The sequence below is a fragment of the Lagopus leucura genome, unplaced genomic scaffold (assembly GCF_019238085.1).
Source record: "Lagopus leucura isolate 7727_CA_CO unplaced genomic scaffold, USGS_WTPT01 Super-Scaffold_100157, whole genome shotgun sequence".
NCBI lineage: Eukaryota > Metazoa > Chordata > Aves > Galliformes > Phasianidae > Lagopus > Lagopus leucura.
In genome coordinates this window covers 28836018-28856015 of record NW_024962334.1, presented here as the reverse complement: position 1 = coordinate 28856015, position 19998 = coordinate 28836018, and the positions used below count along the sequence as shown (strand labels likewise).

General features: G+C 35.9%; 1 protein-coding gene across 3 annotated transcripts in view; it reads left to right on the top strand.

Moving 5' to 3' along the window:
• The window catches only part of AKAP9 (A-kinase anchoring protein 9), a 102769-nt gene that overhangs the window by 16185 nt on the left and 66586 nt on the right, over positions 1–19998 (top strand). For all 3 annotated transcript variants that reach the window (XM_042888935.1, XM_042888934.1, XM_042888933.1), the window contains exons 2-3: positions 8852–9106; positions 14061–14105. In XM_042888935.1, the coding sequence (XP_042744869.1) occupies positions 8852–9106; positions 14061–14105 (300 nt within the window). The remainder of the gene's footprint in view (positions 1–8851; positions 9107–14060; positions 14106–19998) is intronic.

The window sequence follows — 19998 nt, the reverse complement described above, 5'->3', positions numbered from 1 at the left end:
TGCTGCATCACAGTACCAAAAGAAAAAGCAGTCATAAAACTAAATGCTAGCACTAATAATAATTGTAATGCTTCTGTAATGCGGAGACTTTCATTTGCCTTCTGTTTAGGAGGCTGTCATATACGCCTTTAAAACAGCAGCAGTGTTAGATAATAGCACCTCATCTGCGTTTACATCATGTTTAGTGTCCTGTGCTGTCCTTACATGGATGCCGTAGCTGAAGTCACTCGGTTCCTTATGCAGATACCAAAACACCCAAGGGTCCAGCTGAGCAGTGACTTGTTAGCCGTGAGTACGTACTGTTCAGTTGCTGAGGGTCAGTACTTTTGTGAACATAAACATGGTGGCGTGTGGAAAATCTTTGTGGTGTTATAGACAGTGACTTATTTTTGTGACTCCTTTGAAGACTGTGACAACATGTGAAGTTGGTCAGTGCCTGAGGTTGTATACTGATACTTTTGTTTCTAAAGAGCTATGAGATGTTCCTGCAGTCCAAAGAATGGTAGTGTAACTGTATGAAAAGCAACTAATGCTCTTAGAGTACCCAAATCCTTAAATTAGGATTCATCAGTTAATTAATATACAAACCTATCTGCTGGGTGCAGATTTTGAAAACTCTGTCATGAAGTGTGAATGTATGGTAACGGAATGGCAAGGCAGTGATGTTTTCTGGTTCATCTTCAGAAATCTGTGGAAAAAAAATGATATGATACATGTCGAAAACAAACAGTTTAAGAAAGTAAGAAATAAAACTCTTGTTTTCTATTATTTTCTCTTGTAAGAATAAAATATGACTAAAACATTTGTATCTCCTTTGTTAAAGTTTATTTTATCAGATTCTATGTCTAATGTGGAATCTCCTGGTTTGGGCAAGCTGAATAATTTTTTAAAAGCTATGGGAGGAGAGAGGGGAACATTTTTCCTTGTTGAGAATAGAAAGATTTTCATTAACAGTGTGATGGTTCCTTTTCTTCCCCCACCTCTCCTCCAGATATTGTTTCAAAAGGTTGTAGGATGTTGACATCTGAGTTTGTCCCTATGCCATTGCTGTTTTCAGCCGAGCTGAAGAAAACTTCAAAATCCAGTTTACAATTAAAGCTGGCATTATGGATCATCTTTCTGGAACAAAAGGAGTGTGTTTCTATCAGTATAACTTCCTCTTTGCTTCTCTTTGCCTGCCCATTATTACCAGCCCTTTGAAATTCTGGCCAGAAGTGTAGGACAGAATGTACCTCATGAGCTAGCCCAACAGCTTATCTCCCTCTCTAATATAGAGTGAAAGTGGCTCTGCTTTATCTCTGCTCCCGTGGCCTTGTTGCAGCAAAGACTTCTTATACGTTTCAGGCCTCTTCCACTGATGATCTGCGCTTTTTTATAGAGCAGCATGAAACAAGCTTTCTGTTGCCCTCTGATTTTTGTCACAAACTGGTTGTCCCAGTCCACTGATTTCCTCTTCATTTTGGGAGAGTACTAACACAATTTGGACGCTTTTTTTCACCCTCTGTTTGAAGTTCTTGCACTCAGTAGAAGAACAATAAAAAGTCAGTAGAGCAATATAAAAAAAAAAAAGTATGATATGTGTAATAGTAAATTAATTAAAGAGACCAATCAGGCTATTTGGTAATAGCTAATTTGTTTTAATTGGACTTTTCTCATAGCAGTGCAGCACCAAAACGTGTTTGGTCTACTTCAGTCTCTGTCATTATAACCACACTTGAAAGTTAAGTGTATGAAAATGCTCTCATTGCTTACCCAGAAAATAACCCAGCTGTAATGAACTTAGCTGTTCCTCGGTCTGTTCCTATTTAAATTCTTGGGACATAGAAGACCAGACCAGATCAGAACCACGCTAATTCAGAGGCTTTCCAGCTCACAGAGCCATCTGGAGGGGTTCATTCAAGTTCAGTGCCCTTGGTTATTAGCGCTGGCATCAGTACTGTCTGAATCAATACAGACTGCTAAAAAGATGGAGAGAGTTGCCCTGCCTCCTGTTGCTCCCACTGTCTTGAGTTGTTCTCCATGGTACTTCAGCCGGTGATCCTGCAGGCCTTGTGCAAGGCACTGCCAAGGAATGGCTGTTTCTGAAGGTGGAAGTCTCAAGCTCTCATGAACTACTTAAGTTTCCACAAAGAAGACATTCTGAGGTCTTGCACATCAGTTGGGAAAATCTGACTGTGAGTGCCACATACTAGTGAGCAGAAATATCTTATTCCTGGGTGATTTTCTTCTTCATTAAACCTAATGTTTCTCATTTATTTAAATGAGCATCTTCTGAAATGAACAACTAAACTAAAGTGTCATTTGCCTCAAAAGATAACCAGAATAAGACTTGCAAAGAACATTAATTATTTACTAATAGTATAATTCAGCTTTCCAGCTATGACACATGAATGTTGAACATATTTTTAAGTTTCTTATTTAAGTATCTACATTCTGTAGGTTTTTATCTCAAAATTTGGAAAGAGTTATGATTCTCTCTTACTAGGTGATCAGTGGAATACAATAAATCTAAGATTTTGGGGTGACTTTAAATCAATCACTAGAAAGAAGGCTATCTGTCTTCTGTATTTGATTATTTTCCATTCATCTCTCTCTGTCATTCTTTCCTTAGGATAGGTATTGGAATCTTGGAAACTGTAGGCAGTACTATAAATTTGTTCTTAAGTAAGTACTTTGAAAATGCAACCTTCAGTGCTGAAATCTGTTGTGTATAGGACAAAAAGAGATGGAGTGCCACTTTCTTATCTAATACAGCTGCTAGATATCCTGTTCAGCACCTCTGTAGGGGCAGACCATGGTGAATTTATAAATTTGCTGGCCTGATAGGAAATAAATAGCCTGGGTAGGGCTATCCTGCCCATATCTTCTTGCTGCTTTGTGGACTGTCTTCCCTATCCCTTTTTTGAGTCTCTTTTCTGCTGCAGTCGAATGTAAAAATGCTATTGTATAACAGCATAATAAAGCCAGATGAGAGAGAACTTCACAGTATGAATATGAGTGATGACAGTAGATATTTCTTCATTTATTAAGGGGACAGTGGAATAGACAGCTTGGACATAGACTTGAACCAGAACAGATCTGTGAATCACATGCCTGTGAGTGATGCCTAAAATTCAAATTCAGATTGGCCTTTTTGGTTTGCCCTTCTTGGATTGCAAAACACTTAAGTCAAGACTTCATGGAACATATCTGTGCATTGTAATCCCAAGCCAGATCTCTGCTTTTGACCCTTCTATGTCATTGAAAGCCTTTGTAGCAGTAATTGCTTACATGTGGTGAAGGGAGTTTATGATCTGTCATTACTAACACAGATGAACCTTAAGTTAATACTTCACATTTTAAAACAAGATAGCAGTCAGTCGTATTCCAAATAATTTGGTTTCACTTTCTCACTAATGATTCAGAAAGTTTACCTTATTATCGTTTGGTGATGAGAATTCAGAGCATTATAATTGGAAAGACCAGAGCCTTTCAACTGAAGGACTATTTTTGAGCTTCGTTTAGACTCATGGTGCACCTGAGTGTCACCTTGTGTTCTTGTTAAGAGTATTTCTGATTTTGAGACAAATGTTAGTTACCACCTGCCTGTACGGTTTCCTACAATGCATGCTATAATTTCAGATGCAGCTCAGAGCAAACTGTTCAGCATTCACTCTATGCACAGAATAAACAACCCTTTCTCCATCAGATCTGTGACTCTTCTCTTTCAGCAAGTCCCAAGCAACACCTGCCAAAGAGCACTACTTTGCTTTTGCCTATCCTCAGTGCGCCTGGATACAGATCCTGCTCTGGTGGAGAACTTCCATCTGCTGGGTGGAAGGTTTTAGATATGCTCTCTGCTTTTAAACTTAACATTTACATCATCCTAACTGCAGTTAGGAGTTGTTTGTTGGGTTTGCTACCTTTTTTCCTTTATATTGTGAGATCAGATTCTCCAATAATGAATGGCTTTATTACTATCAAATTCTGATTCACAAAACAGGATTTGGGGTTTTTTCAGTCACAGAATAAAACATTTAATCCCAAAATTGGTGTACAGACTGTTGTATTCATATCTTTCTTATTTGCTATGGTCTTTGAAATAGCAGCAGCCATTGCAAAGGAGTTTCCCTTCATAGTTGTCAGGGCGTTCTGCATGCTCCTGCTCAGCTTGTTGCCCACCAGAACTCACAAGACCCCTTCAGCAGAGCTGCTCACCAGGCCACTCAGTTCCCAGCCCTTCACTGCTGCATGACATAATTGCATTCTGTGTGCAAGACTTGACCTTTATCTTTGTTAAACCTCCTGCAGTTCTTGTTGGCTTCTTCTTCCAGTCTCTTGGGGTCTCTCTGTATGGTGGCACTTCCTTCTGGTGTATCTGCCTTTCCATTCATGTTCATCCACGAACTTGGTTAAGATGCATTCAGTCTCATCATCTGTATTATCCATAAAGGCACTGACTAGTACAGGACCAAGTGTAATTCCACTTGTGATGGCTAACAACTTGGCTTTGAGCCACTGACCACATCTCTGAGCTATGGATAATATTCAGAAGTCCTTGTCTTACACTGACTGATTTAGAGGTGAGCTGGTCCTATACAGTGTGGACAGTAGGCTGAGAACTCCCAGTTGAGGGAAGTGCTCTTCTGTTTGTTTATCCCATTCATCTGAAGTTCAAGCAGGATCTGGAACATCTTTCAAAATGATAATAGATGAGATATGCAAGGCCATGGTGTAGATCTCCACTCATGTTTTTATTGTACACTGTAAAAGGAGAAAAGAAAAATTGCTTGCCTGTAGCAACTCCTTTGAGGTGCTTTTTTTTGTTTTGTCTGTGTAAGTTCATAGCTCATCTCTCTACTCTGCTTAAGAGGAACTGTGGCTGATGAACAGATCCTGCTCCTTCTGTAAAAGGTGTGTATCTGAATTTGAAAATTCAAATCCAGTACTGTTTGTGTGCAGGTGGAAGAGGCATAACCATATAACAGTACCCGTACAGGATATGCTATACATAAAACTTTTTGTTCTAGAGGTTATGGATTATTTTTTTTTAAAGCAATAGATATAGCAAAAGTTGTTTGTCTTATTTCATACCAGCTCTCTTCAGAGGCATTTCAATTCCTGCTAACTGTTGTAGGTCTGCAAATGACACCACGCAGATGTGATTTATTGTAGAAGAATGTTAAGGACTGATAAGTAGCAGCAAGTAGGGATAGGACAGCAACTTGTTTTAAACAGAGCTTAATATGTTTCTGTTTTAAGGACTCCTGTGTGTATCAAATAAAAATATAGCTATAAAAATATACCTGTAGTTCAGTCAGACTATATTTGAATTCAATTGGTATGCAGCAGATCCTTGCAATTAAAATTTCTGGCACAATTATCGCAGAGTGTGCTGAAGATGTTTTATTTACTACTATAATTATAACAACAGCATTATTTATTCAGTTTTAATGAGTGATGTGGTTTACACAAGTCATCTCTGCTGCTATACAAGTTAATGTGCTTCTTTCTCAAGAGCTTTTAGTTCCTAATAGTATTGGATTATTCTCTGCTTTTCTGATTTTCTGCCTGTTACAGGATACCAAAGTTTAAAAGCTTAAGTAATTTTGTATCTTGTCTGGGTAGTCTTGCTAAGGTCTGTCCTGTGTTGTTCTGGGATTTGTAAGAAGGGAGAGAACTAGATATATTAATCTTCTGAGTACCTAAGTTCTTATATTCAGTCACTACTTTATTGTGGGGAAACTGCTTTGAAAAGCGTAGCGATTACTTATTTGTGTTCTGCATGCTTCTCTGTTCTATGCCTGTGACTTCTGCTGAGTGTTTTTCTAAGAGGTGCAATGTCTTGTGCATCCTCAGAATTTAGTGCTGACATTTAATCACTTCCCATTTATCAAATTAACGGAGAGCTGGGCGACTGCTGTAAATGGTACCTCTGGAATTCTAAGCCTGAAAACAAACAAATGTGCAATGTAAGGTGCTCAGTCCCTCTTGCTCCTTCCAGTTCTGAGCCAGTTCTGAGGCTTTCAGTGACTGGGGTGGGATCCTTCCTGCTTCATCAGTAACTGCTGAGTTTGCATCTTTTGCTCAGACCTTTTGTAACTTGATGAAGACATGAGTTGTTTCAGAGACATTGCAAATGCAATGTTAAGTCCTCCACAGGCTTTATTTACAAGCTGGTGTACCTAAAAGGCAAGATAAAGGAATGAATGGTGGCATGAATTTTGTTTGCATTCAAAAACATATTTTTCTAGAACTCCAAACTGTGGAAGTAGTTTTCTGTTTCAATTCTAAAAGGTTTTTTCCATAGTTCCCGTGACTGCTGATGGGCTTTTTTTTTTTTCCTGCTTGTCATTGAAATGTAGCCAGATCCTCAGCTTGAGCTCCTAAATTCCATTTCCTGAAGGAATTCTGCATCTGAGACTGCTGTCTTGAGCTGAGAACCATAGGATGCATTTGCTCAGCAGTAGCTTTTTGTTATAATGCTTCTCTCATATCTAACTTATTACTTCAATTTAAACCATTAATTTGAAGTCAAGTTCCATTAGTCGATACTTCTGTGTATATGTGAATGTGCTGGGTATATATTGCCATTATTTGTAAGTGCATCTGCCATTAACAGTGTAATTATTTCCAAGATACTAGATGCTCATACAGAAATTATCAGTTGGGAACCTGTGTGATATAAAATGCATCATTTCCAGCTTTCATGTGTGCCCATCCACAGCAGTGTTCAATTAAGTTGTGTTTGCAACTGACCTGGTAGGGTTTGATCAGTAAATTCTTAACTAGTGCAAATTGACAACTTAATTTTAGGAGAGAAATCTGGCATCCCTCTGTGCTTCATCTGAAATATTCATAATACTTAAGGGGAGTATTCAGTAATGGAATAATTCAGTTGTCCTTGAGATAGACATCTAATTTTGCAGACAAAAGAAGACTGTAAAGCAGCTTTAAAAAAGCCAACTTAATTTTCCACTCCAGAAGGTTTCAATCAAATTGGAAAAGAGAGCTCTTGACCAGTGAATCTACGTGTCTTGCATTATTTAAAAATAATGAATATATATATATAAGCAATTGGTCAAACTGAAATCAGGTGCTGTTTTATTTCCGTGTGGCATTTGGACGTAGTCTGCTTTTTTATGATAAATTAAAAACTAATTTTTGAGGTAAATTGGTGATTTTAAGTGAATGTGGCAGTACTGTAAGGAGACAGAATCTTCCCATTTTTGGGAAGATTCCCATTTTGGGAAGCGTGTTTTTCTAAGTGCATTTTCTTCCTGACACTTTGAAGACAGGAGGAGACTAGCCTTTCCTTTTTGTTCAGAATTTATGGAGTGTATAAGCTCTGGTAGGTTTTTGTGAAATAAGGGAAGTTACAGATTTTAAAAATAGAGAAAAATTCCTGAAGTTGAACTAATTAGGGTGGAAGTAAGCGTTAAATACGTAGGTGAGCATATTTGGCTCAGCAAATCTTCAGGTCCACTGTAAACAGAGCAGGAGCCATATGCCAAGCTGTCAGTCGTCCTGGGGCTGCAGAGAAGGAAGCCACGGAGAAATACGAATAAAGGGACTAAAGGATAAACTTGCCAGAAGTGAGACCTGATCTGCAAGTGACACATTTACTTACTTTATGGCCTCCCAGCCATCCTGAGGCCAAACGAGAACTACAGAGCTCTGCAAGTGACGGCTCATGCTGTAGCAGAACAGTCCCTGGAAAGGGGCATCCTCATGTCCAGCTTGCTCTGAGTGTGCTGAAGAGGCTGAATGGAAGCCTGGCTTTCTCGGGTGGTGAATATCATGTGCCAACTTGCTATTTTACTGTAGCTTTACTTGAAATCACAGTAAATTTGTAAAGAATGCCTGACGTGTGTAGCAGTTAATGTAAAAAGTATTTAGAGCTTGATGGTATTTGTTATGCTGTGTATTTACTTTAGAGCTACATTTATGAAATATACTCCAGCTTAAAGAGTCATTGGACTTTTTATTTGGAATATAATGTTGTATGTTACCAGATTTTATTGTTGGGACTGATGTAGTTTTGGATTTTAATTGGTAAAACCCGCCAGGGTTGTTTTTCTTATTGGAACAGAAATTCTGTTGCTAAGGAAAAATATTTTAAATGGATTTTCTTGTGTAAACCACTATGAAGTGATTAAAAGTAATAAGCTCTTCAAAAGACAGTGTCTTACAGTATTTGAATAGCTTATATACTAATTGGTTTTTCAACTGTGTGCTTGGCTCACCTGTGACTTTTTGTTCACCATCATGTTTTGCTACAAGGTAGTGAGTATCTTCTGATTTGCTCGCTGTCTGTAGATTATTCCCTTCTTGTATATTTCACTGTTTCTTTATGATGTTTTCAGTGCCTTCAGGTGCTTTCTTATGTTCTAACAATTATTTTTTTTAAACAACTTTATTAAAAAAAGATTTGATAAGCGCTACTATAAGAGATTGTTTTTATCTGTTTCTGGAATAGGAAAAAAGTAATTTCTATAAATTATTTTTGAGTTATTAGGTACTGTGAAATCAGAGATTTTTATCACACTTGTGCTTTACAATGACGTTTGTACCTTTACCTTTGGATGCTTTGATTCCTTGGTTTCTGTCTGTGAAACTGTAACTGGCCAGTACGAAAGTACCTTAAAGGAATTCATAATAGAATGTTGTTTTTCTTTGAAGATTTTTAAAAACAAACTATGTGAATAGAGATAGAGTGTGAATCTGTCTTGATATATGCAGCATTAACTTCCAGGTAGTGATTAGTTTGAAGCTTTATGTAGAGCAGCTGGTAAGCCACTCTGCATGGGGGATGTCTTTAGTAATAAAGAGGAAAACTTTCACCTTTAACAAGATTTTGTCTTCTGTACAGCTTGCCCAGTTTAGGCAGAGGAAAGCACAAAGTGATGGACAGAGCACATCAAAGAAGCAGAAAAAGAAAAGGAAAACAGCAAGCATCAAAGATGAAGAATCAATACAGGATGGGATTGATACTGATAGATCTCGAGGTGATGAAACATCTACATGCAGCAGCCGAAGAGGAGCAGCTGCAACTGCCGACTTTGCTGTTACAAGAACTTTGCACAGTGGGGAAATTATCAAACACATCCAGGCTTACACCAGTGAGGTAAGTTTGTTGTTGTAAACTGTTGGTGTAAACTATAGTTTACAGGTTGGGAGGCAAAATAATCTATTAATTTTGGGAATGGAAATAAATTATTTGAGGCTATACATATGGTTTCCTTGCCTCTGCTTTCTGTCTTTAAAATATCCAGAGTATTTTCTACTTGTCTGCTGGCATCTTGTTTTCCATAGTCAGTGTACCATAGATCATAGAAATTTTGTTTGTACTCCATAAATAGATAAGAGTTTGTTTTATTGCTTCATTTTATGCATTTTGTTTTATTAAAAGTTTACAAATTGCGGTGCTTTTCTGATCCCTGCAACCATGGCTACAGCAAAATGTAAAGCTAAGCATCTTTCTTGTATACATTACATACTTAGAGTCTTTCTTGTTAACGAGGAGTGAATTTAGAAAACACTACTTAGCACTGGATGGCTTAAGAGACTAATAAACAGATACTCTACTTTTACTACTATAATCCTGCTTGCTAATAGTTGGAAGTACATGCTCTGGGAAGGTTGTAAGATGCCTTGTGTGATATACACTGGCAGTCCAGGTCAGTTTCGAGTGGGCATAAGTTCAAATAACCTAATATTTTGTTACCAATATGTATGTAGGAACAAGAGATGCTGATGTTATTTACAGTATAGGTTATTTCATTATTGAAAGCAATGCCTCTAAAAGGAAATGAGTATCACTTTGAACTAGCAGTTCAGTTCAGATTCTGAGTTCTGTCCATGTGAACACAGTCTTTTCTGACACAGACAGTACAAATGACAGTGTGTGTAAATGAAAACTCATGAAGTAATTGATGATCAACTTACGATTTTAAGCCTGTAGGTACACTAGATAGACTTAACATCATAGATACTTGTTCTTAAAATTTAGGTTACTGTACTTAAAAGTTTGTGTCAAAGCTTCAAAAATATCTGTAGTAACTCAGTGAAACTGTCTGTTAAATTCATAGCTTTCCTTTGAGGAGAGAATGGCATTATAAAACAGCATTAATTACCAGAATGGTCGTTTTCACATGTGTAAAGATGAGACTTCTTTGTCTTTTAAGGAAAAGAGAAAGGAGTACTTTGTGAAGCTGGAAGGAATGATCAGCTTATCTACAGGTAAAGAGAGAGGACTGATAGGGCAGAGAGCTGTAAAGATGGAATTGCTTATACTGTTGTTTTAACAATACCGTAGTCTACACGCATAAGATAATTGTATGAAGAAACTTTCTAGCCCAACGTATTTTGAAATACATCATGATTGCATGTTCTCAGACTCTGCTGTTATACTCACTCTCAGTCAAGGTCCCTGCTACAATTGGAGAAATGGGGTAAAGTACAAAAAACATAGAATAGTTTAGATTGGAAGGGACTTTCAAGATGATGTAATCTAATTCTGTGCTCAAAGCAAGTCTAATGAAATCAGTTTGTTCCCAGTAGCCTATATTGGCCTCTGAAAGCTAAAAGAAGACATTCATGGTTATAAAAATGAAGAAATTATGCTGCAGTTGCAAAAGATTTCTCACATAGATTTTTTCTTAAGATTAGGCATTGTTTTTCTTAGGTCTGTCTTATTCTGACCTGAATGAAAAAAAACAAAGCATCTTATGTTAGTTTGGTTCATTTGTTCATTTTGTAAATGAATTTAAATGAATAAGCATGGGGATTGCTGTTCATTCATAACATCTCTGCTGAACTGTTCATGACTTACTGATTCCTATAACAGTATTTGCTTCCACAAGGAAAAAAAGCTACTCCCAACTGAGAGATCATTTTCCTTTGTTACATGTTATCAGTGCCCTGCTTATTCATTTGAGTAAGTAATTGATATTTTTGAGTTGAAAGATAATTGCTAAAGTGTCTGTTTGTGCAGTATTGATAGAAGAAAAATTCTGAAATTGTTTCAAAGAATTTCTTAATTTACTGGTTTTGTTCTTTCAAGTGCAGTGCTTCAGATGGTGAGCCTGTATAATTGGATTAGAGCTTGCTTAGCTGAAATGGCAGCCAATGTAACAGGCAGTTTCAGGCTAATCCATGCAGTAGGGAATTAAAGACAGTTTCTTTGAGCTGTTTGCTTTTTCACCCAGTGTTAAATCTTTGTAGGCTGCTGTGTCAGGAGAGTAAGGCAAGATTACTGGAGGCATTATGCAGGATTACTTTCTACCTAAATTTCAATTCAATTTGCTTATTTCACCTTTTACTGGAATTCATATTTGGAATTGTTATTTTTATGCCATGAAATAGAACACCTGAGTACACTGCATATCTATCTAAAAATCCTGACTGGACTTCCTTCCCGTAGTTGTACAGACAGAAATTGATCTCACTGCAACTTCTATACTATGAATTTTAGTCCTTGGTCCTTGGACAAATATATTTGGTGGAAGTTTTAGAATGGCTTACCTGCTCACTCAAGTAGATAATAAAGTATATGGTCCCGTGTTCGTTGTTTCATTTTCATAACTTAGTGCAATTGTTAGTTATTCCCTGAGATTTCACAGACAAGGAACAGAAATAGAGTAAGGAGGAGACATTGGATAGGATTCTTGAGAAGGAAGAAAAGTGACAGTGATGATTATGGAGAAACAGAGGGGGCACCTGAATGAGGAAAAGTGCAGCTGCTGGATGTAGTTACGGCACTCCCATGTTAGAAGTATGAAAGCAAAGGGCAACCAAAGGCTTGAGCTAGGAAAGAAACATCCCAGGATGTACAATAAAGTGGAAAACATTAGGGGTGAGGAGGGAAGGAAGAATAAAGAAAGTGAAATAAAATGTAGAAAGAATTAGGATAGGTAGTTAAGTTCATCTTGCACTGAAAAAAAAAAAATAAATAAATTGAAATTGCAGAATGAAGATCTGTTTGCTCAGCCAGTATTTGGAAGTAATCTGTTCAGTGATAAAGTGAGCTTCTCAAGAGGAGATACTGGATTCTCTGGATGGTTATGACAAAAATTAACAATCTGGCCAAGGACTGCTGGGATATCTTGCAAATTTTCTTTGGGGTAAACAACAAACTCTCCATAAACAGTGGTGTATAGTTAGACTTACTAACTCTGAAATTATCCATGTAGAAGAAAAGTCTTTGTGTATATACAAAGCATTTGGGGTTTTAGCTTGAAAATTTATGAGGCTGAGTTCCGTATTTCCAAAGACTAGAAAACTCATTAAGCACTCAGATTAGTTCTTTGTTGGTGGTGATTTCTGATGTGGGAAATTTAGACACTGAGTGGTGGGGTACCTCACTGCAGACTTGTTTAAGGAGAATAAAGTAGAGATGCACTGATAGTTCCACTGGTAAATCTTGTTCTTTATATGGAAGTTTTTGCTTGATTAAGACCATATTTAGTTAATAATCCTTTTCTAAATTTATCCTATCTGGAAGCCACATTATTATAGACTGCAGCAGGATTTTGTTTGCTGTTTTTCTGTAATTAAAATTTTCTTGCAAACTGGCCTAGCTAAAATAAACTTGTTTTTGCTTCTGCCTACTAATTAATCCATGTTCAAAAATGAATCTAGAATTTCGTAGTTATGTTTGCATAACAGTTTACACTGAAGTCCTTTAAAAAGTCAATGGATTCTGTTAACGAATATTCACCTGTGTGGATTTTCTAAAGGAGCATAGCTATCACTTCTCAGTTGTGGCTAATTTAGTATTTTAAGTTCTTTTGTTAGTCCTGTGATAATGTTGGACATCCAGTACTGTAGAACATCTCTTCTGAGCAATGCTTAACTGCATATAGAAAAAAGGTTCTCTGAAAAGGACATCCTGTTTTCCATATGCAGATTTCCTTCTTTCTGTATCATCTTGCAGTATTTCCTCTGAATAACGTTCAGCAATGAAATTAATTTTGATTTTCTGTGAAGTACTTATGTCTAATGTGTTAGACATAATCATTGTGGTAGTAGCTGCCTAGGTGCTAGTTGGCTATAAAGGGACTTCAAGATGTCTGTTCTGTGTACTTTAGTCATCAATTATGTTCTTAGCAAAGAAAATATTAAAGAATAAAATTTTACTGCTAGAAGCGATTACCTATAAGAAAAAGCATGGCTGGTCAAAGAAAGGTTAACTAGCAACCTAAAGTCATAGTGAAACAGAAACCTATTTCTGATTCCATAAATTAATGGTAGAACTGATGAATACCTTTGTTTATGTTGTGTTGCTAACAAAATGTGTATGTGTGTGTGTATATATATATATATATATATATAATTATTATTTTTTAAATTATTTGCTTTTAAACTGAACCCCTCTGATGGGCTATATAAAATTTAATTACTTGTGCTGACCAAAGAATAATAGAAGCATACAGTGTGGATGGCTTAATAATTGAAGGTTTTTTTAATGAATTATGGTTGGTCAGGTTTTGGGAATAAAGCAACTGAGGAATGACATTGAAGTCTTACACTGTTGGAGATTGATGTGTGCGCTCATAGGATTTAAGTTTTTTAATTGATTTTTAGCAAGGGGTGGATTAAGCTCTTAACTCAGAAGACATATCCACTTAACTTGAGTTTATTTGTCCATCTTTCTGTAGCTCTCTTTGAATAAACCCCTTGGTAAATATACTTAGTATTAGCAGCCAAAGAAATAACTAGACTGTTTTGAAGGCTGAAGTAGACAGTTTTAAAAGATTATTTGTGCTGCTAGAAGATATCGCACAACTAAACTGTGACAGATTCCCATTAAAAATTATATGTCCACATATTTGTTATCTATGTAAGGAAAATGAATAACAGTGCAATTTTTCCTGGTTTTGAGCAAATTAATTTGCTTTTATTTAAATCCGGGATTTCAAGGAATTTAAGGTGACCTTTGCTATATATGTTCAAACCACATTAATGGACACCTCTTATGTTTTTTGAATACTGTCTATCTTCTCAGAAAGGAATGGAAAGTATCTTCTTTAATATTTGTAGATTGCCATCGTTGTAAATATTTTAATATTTTGTTTTAGCCGGAAATTGAAATTTCCACTGCAGTAGAAGATTACAGTTCTGAGGTAAGACTGAAGTAACACTTCCTTTCTAACTTTACTTTTGACTTTTTCTTTTACGTGTTTATTGAAATGCTGTACACTGTTTTCCAAAAAGAGGAAGAACGAAAGAGTACACGTGATGTTATACACAAAGCTGTTTCAGATCATTACTGGTATGATCAGTATACCGTTAAAGCAAACATTTTGTTGACTTCATAATAGGATGGGTACTATTATCAGTAATACTGCGGATTTATGAGCTGTTGTAACATTGTCACCATTGTGGTTGTAGTAATGCTTTGTATTGCCATTGAGCTGTGCATAATTCCTTCTCATTTGCATTCCTTCTCATTTGCATAAAAAATATTTAACAAGTTGATTATGTTTTAATGAGTTCCAAAGTAGCTGTTGCTCAAACACTGACTGGTCATCACTCTGTTGCTGGTAGGTGGTGAGTGAATGCCTTTGCATCATTTATTTTTCCCACACTTATTGAACTATTTTTGTCTCAACCCATGGTTTTTTCTTTTTCCAATTCTTTCCCCATCCTGACTGTGGGGGAGAATGAGTGTCTGGGTACAGGCCTTAGATACTGCACACCAAGACATTCACTATGTGTCCCTGTCACTTAAGAGGGAAGTAGGCAATATGAAAATCCATTCATGCCAAATAAAACAGTTTATTGTTTGTAAGGAGAAACTACTTCATGTTCAACTGCGTGATGAGAACATTTTTTGCAAGAAATAGCTGTAGAATATCTGATTCCTATAAAAATTGTTTATAGTATAAAAAAAAAATCATGGTTCAAACATGAGCTTTCTGTAGTTATGGTCCACTTTTTGTTGTGCAGCACTTTCACAAAATACCCCGGAATCTTAACTTTCGCAGCTAGTAACAGAGGATCAGGTAATCCAACATGCTTTCATTGCTGAAGTGATTTGATTTAGGATACACAGTGTTCTTTCCTTGATTTAGCCTTTTCTAGGACAGGATCAGTGCACTTCTTCTTAGCCTCTTGTGAAATCACTGTTATAAAATTTTTCCATAGATTTTGTTTCAGACTTTTTAGTTTGAGTTTTTTTATCATATCTCTCTTCCCCAGTTAGATTCTTTCTTTCCTGCATCTTCCTGTCTTGTTTATAAGCATTCTCACTTTCTTCTGGTGTGTTAGGAGAAGATGCTTGGGAGTGCACTGAAAATATTCCTTCACATTTATTGTTGATTACTTTCAGATATTGATTAGTGAAACAAATGGACCCTTGGTCCAATCAGTTATGATCATTGTTACGGCACGTTAGATGTGATGCAAATAGAAAAAAAAATCTGAGTCAGGCACATCTGGGTTGAAGAGTCCAGTCCAGCTGCTTGACAGTTCTGTAAATGGAAGAAAGAAGTAATAAATGAAAGACTGAAAGGTTCAAAGGGTTGAAGCTTACGTGAGGAAAAAAGTCGGATTAAAGGTTTAATATTTGTCTTAGATAAAATATGCGTTATTTTGTCCAATGAATAAGAAGAAGGAAAGAACAAAAAGAATCTGAGTTTAAATGTGGTAAGATGATTGATAGTGCAGCATGTCACAGAGTTTGCCATTGAAAGTGAAACAAATACACTTTTGAATATCTGCTGTGACCTTACTGTAACTTTTTTGAATATATACATCACCACAGTATGTAATCATTGCTAAATGGAATATGGAAAGAGTGAACCTTTGAAAATACTTGATAATGGCATTGATGTTCATTTATCTACACACTCTCCGCATTTTTTGTAAGCTTCCTTTTAATTACTGAAAGGACCTGACCTCCATTTTGGAATTCTTTGAATCCATCCATTTGTACAAATACAAGTCCTTTTCATCCATCTTTTTGTTCATCTTTCAGAACAACTATATTCTCTGTAGTGGTTTTTGTCAGAAATTATGTTGAAGTTGGGGCTCACAGTGAAATAAGTCATAAATCATTTGCTTTGTTATAGTTGTTAAAATAAGCCATATGCTTTTAATTATTGAGCCCCTTCTCTTGGCGATTTGGATGAAATTTAGTGACGAGCACATCCCTCTTTGAGAGGCTTTTTACAACCGGACACATGGTTGTAAGTAGTTTACTTAAAAAAAAAATATATATATATATATATATTGAAGGAACCAGTGAATGTTTCTATCAAAATTCTTGTGTTACCGGATCTTTTTTTTCATATGGTCTCTTCTCCAATGTTCTTCTGTCATCTTTCTAAATACCTACACTGTTAGAGGTGGTACTCAGACTGAAGATTGACAAATCTTTTATATGACCCACTTCCTTTCTGAAACAAATTATTCAGTTTGAGCAAGAATGAAACCTACCTGAATAATTTTATATTAAATGATTGTGGTGATTATGTATGTACATTTATGGTTTAACCTCCGAACTATGGGAAATTAGGCTTTTTCAGCAGTTAGTTGTTTGGGCTTTTTTATAACTATGTAAGGTAAAATTGTTGCTGTATGTTTTCTATATTCCTTAATTTTTATGGTATTGATGTAATCTGCATGGATTATTTTTTTTCTCTCAGTGCCTCTTCCCAATTTGTGAACTGTACCTTAAAAAATGTTGATACGAAAACTTACAAAATTATTTTATTTTCCTTTCTTGATCCTTATTTCTTTCCCTTTTCTTTGTAAATGCTAATGATATTCTATATGTTAACCTTTATGCATAGTCATCACACAAAGAAATCTTCTGTTGTGTTTTAATACTGTATGGAAAAATACATTAAACCATAATATTTTTGAAGACTTGTTTTTTGTAAAAAGTTACTAGCCTTATTTACATTCTATGATTGTCATTATTTTTGAGAGAAACTGAAAATTATTTTCACTTATAGAGTTAAAAAAAAAAAAAAAAAATTATTTTCCCCGGTTGTCATAATTGCTAATTTTAGCTATGTTCCATAAAGTCAATTGTGATGTAACTAGAAAATTGATTAAAATCCTAAGAGCACAGTCAAGCAGTGTTTGAGGCCTAAGTATTAATTCTTTTAAATAACCAAGTGTCCAAAATGCACAAGAAAAGAAAAAACTAAAAACATTAGGTAAAATGTAACTCTATTCCAGATACTTTTGTATGTTTCTACTACTAAATCAAAACAGTTTTCAAACCAGAATTCTGCTTGCCAATTTATAAGAGGTTAAATTATTTTCATGCATTTGGATATTTTTTACATTTTGCAATGAGTGATCAATAAGTATTGATTTACACTAAGCCCAAGTTTGCAGTATATAAGGAGAATTCTCTGTAGCATGGACATCACTGTTACCAGTAATAACATATTTTGTGTAACAACTCAGTGTTTTTGAGGTATGCTTTCAGGAAGTCCAAAGTCTAAGGAACATTAGCAAGGCTGTGTTGAATCTGTAGTGAAGTGCAGTGATTTCATAAATTTAATCCTGACCTCTGGTGGCAGTTGTCATAAATTGCTGCCTTACTTAATGGTGGAAGTTGTTTTTCACTTGTATTTTTCTGAAGAAGCTTGTGTTCACTTGCCTAAGTATATGTATTTACTGATGCAATAGAAATTATGTTTTTTCTTTTAGACTAGAATAGACTACAAATTGTATTTATATGTTATTATATTAGTAAATACCATGCTTGTGAATTAGTTTGAAAATACAAGCAAGGAAGAAAACTTGAATTTAAGATGTCCTTTGGGGGACTTCCATAACCCACATACCTTATGTTCACCCAAGCAGTTGCTCCTGAGTAGCAAATGTGTTGTAAAATTGAGTTTTTCCTTACCTTGTGGTTATTTTTTTATGCAGTTGTATTCAGGGCTCATTATTCCTTGCTTCCGTTACTTTCCTTTATCTTATCTTATGTGGTTTGATTTCTTCTTGAAACGTGTAATTGTATTCTGGGAATATGTAGCTAAGCACTTCATGAGACGTTAAGGTATAAGGAAATTTCAGAGTTAAAGGTGAATTGCAAAGCTTTAAAAGAACAAATTAAAAGATGGCTTAAAGAAGAACTGTGTACAGATTAACCACAGGGCTCAGGAGACAGTGCCTGAGCCCAGTAGGCCTTGTGCAGACATCTGTTAACGCTGAAGTTAATATCTGGGACTTCCGGCTTCCTATATGGTAGAGGAGTAAGAAATTAATTTTGAAATGAGATATTTTGAAGCTAACAGCCTGCAGCTGCTCACAGGGATCCCAACCAGACAGCGCTCAGAGTGGTGATCTGAGGCCTTTTTGAGTAGATTACAGTGCACAGTGTTGTCCTGTTGTTGTAACTTGCATTTTAAAAGGAGGCATAAGAAATTTGAAAGGAGAAGGTGTGGGGTGAGAAACAGAGTTGACTAAGGTGTTACTGTGGTTCATGTCTTTTACAGCTAACAACAAGGCTTCTGTGACATGAAGCAGCATTTCTAAAGTTCCACACAGTTGTTTGGATATGCTAAAATCCCTTTTAAGATTTTTCTGTAGAAATTTCAGCTGCCAGGGAGTCTGGAACATCTAATGAAGGCATTTATGTCTGCCCTAGCAGAGCTTGTTATAAAGCGTGTAAAAGTCACTGGTTGTTCCACACTGAAATGATTCATGGGAAGAGAAGTGCGTTCACTTCTCTGTGTGGTAGCTTACAAGAATCATACACTACATCTTTATCAATTAAGTCTAAATTAAATAATGGTTAAAAAGAAGGAAAAGAAGTATTAATCCGGGCCATGAGCTGGAATCCAAATAAAGACATTACTGCCAGGCACTCTGTAGACACTTGTATTTCTGAATGAAAAGCAAACATCTGGCAAAACACAAGTGATGTGCACTGCCTCCATGAGTTGTCTGCACCGACGTTTGCTGAAATCTTATTTATTCTCTCTAAAATAAGGTAGTAATAATCTCATTGTGATGTCGTCCTTTACATTGAGGAAGTCAGGAATTGAAAATGGCCATGTTTCAGCTCTGCAAATTCAAAGCTAATGCAGGATTATTCTTTCTCTTAATACAAATTTAATGACAATATTGATCTCATTTATAGTAGTGCACTTCCATGTCGGGTAACATATTGATTTGCTCAGACATGATGGTCTTTTGTAAATAAGCCTAATCTTAACTGTGGCAGGTATCTGAGCTATATAGCCCCCCTCCTTTTTTTTTAATGTGAACACAATATTCGTATGTGAAATGGTAGGATACCTTTCCATTCTAGTGCCGTTATTTTTTTTCGGACTCTAATGTAATGCAGAGCTCTGAGGAGAAGTACGGCTTGTCTTGCCTTCTTGTTTTAAGACATTGGTCTGTGATTTTAAAAGCCTGCCTATCTGACAGTTTGTCATGAATACAACAGAAGATTCCTTTTATGTTGAGTTCTTAATTATTATTTTTTTATATATAACTACTACTTCGACTTGCACTTACTCTTTGGAAATTCATCATTACTGGCTTGTATGCTCTATAGAACCAAAATCTCACAGAAGCTTGATATGAGTGGCACTATTAGGTGAGTGAAAGGATTTTTCACGAGTCTCATGTTGAATGTACAATTCTTGCTCTTTTTCATTCTTAAAAAATTCCTTCAGGCTGTAAATGTCAGTTTATGACACTGCCTTTCATCTGCTGTAGAGATTGGTGACTCTTAGAAATAGTAGATTTGGGGTAAACATATTTTTGCAAACAACTATGTTTATTAATATTTAGAAATATTAAATTTGCAGTTTAAAATGCAGTATTACTACAGACAAAGCTTTGCATTGACCTTTAGATCTGAATTCCTTTGTTTTGTATGTATGCTTACGTGTATTTTGGTTTTAGACAGTAGAATCTGTTTTTGTAATTTTGGAAAGGGGCTTAAGTTTTGCTTGTGCTAAATTCAATTCCAAAATCTTTCAGAAAGGTATTTTGTATTTCCAATGAAATAAATTTTTGTAGCATAAGAATTCACAT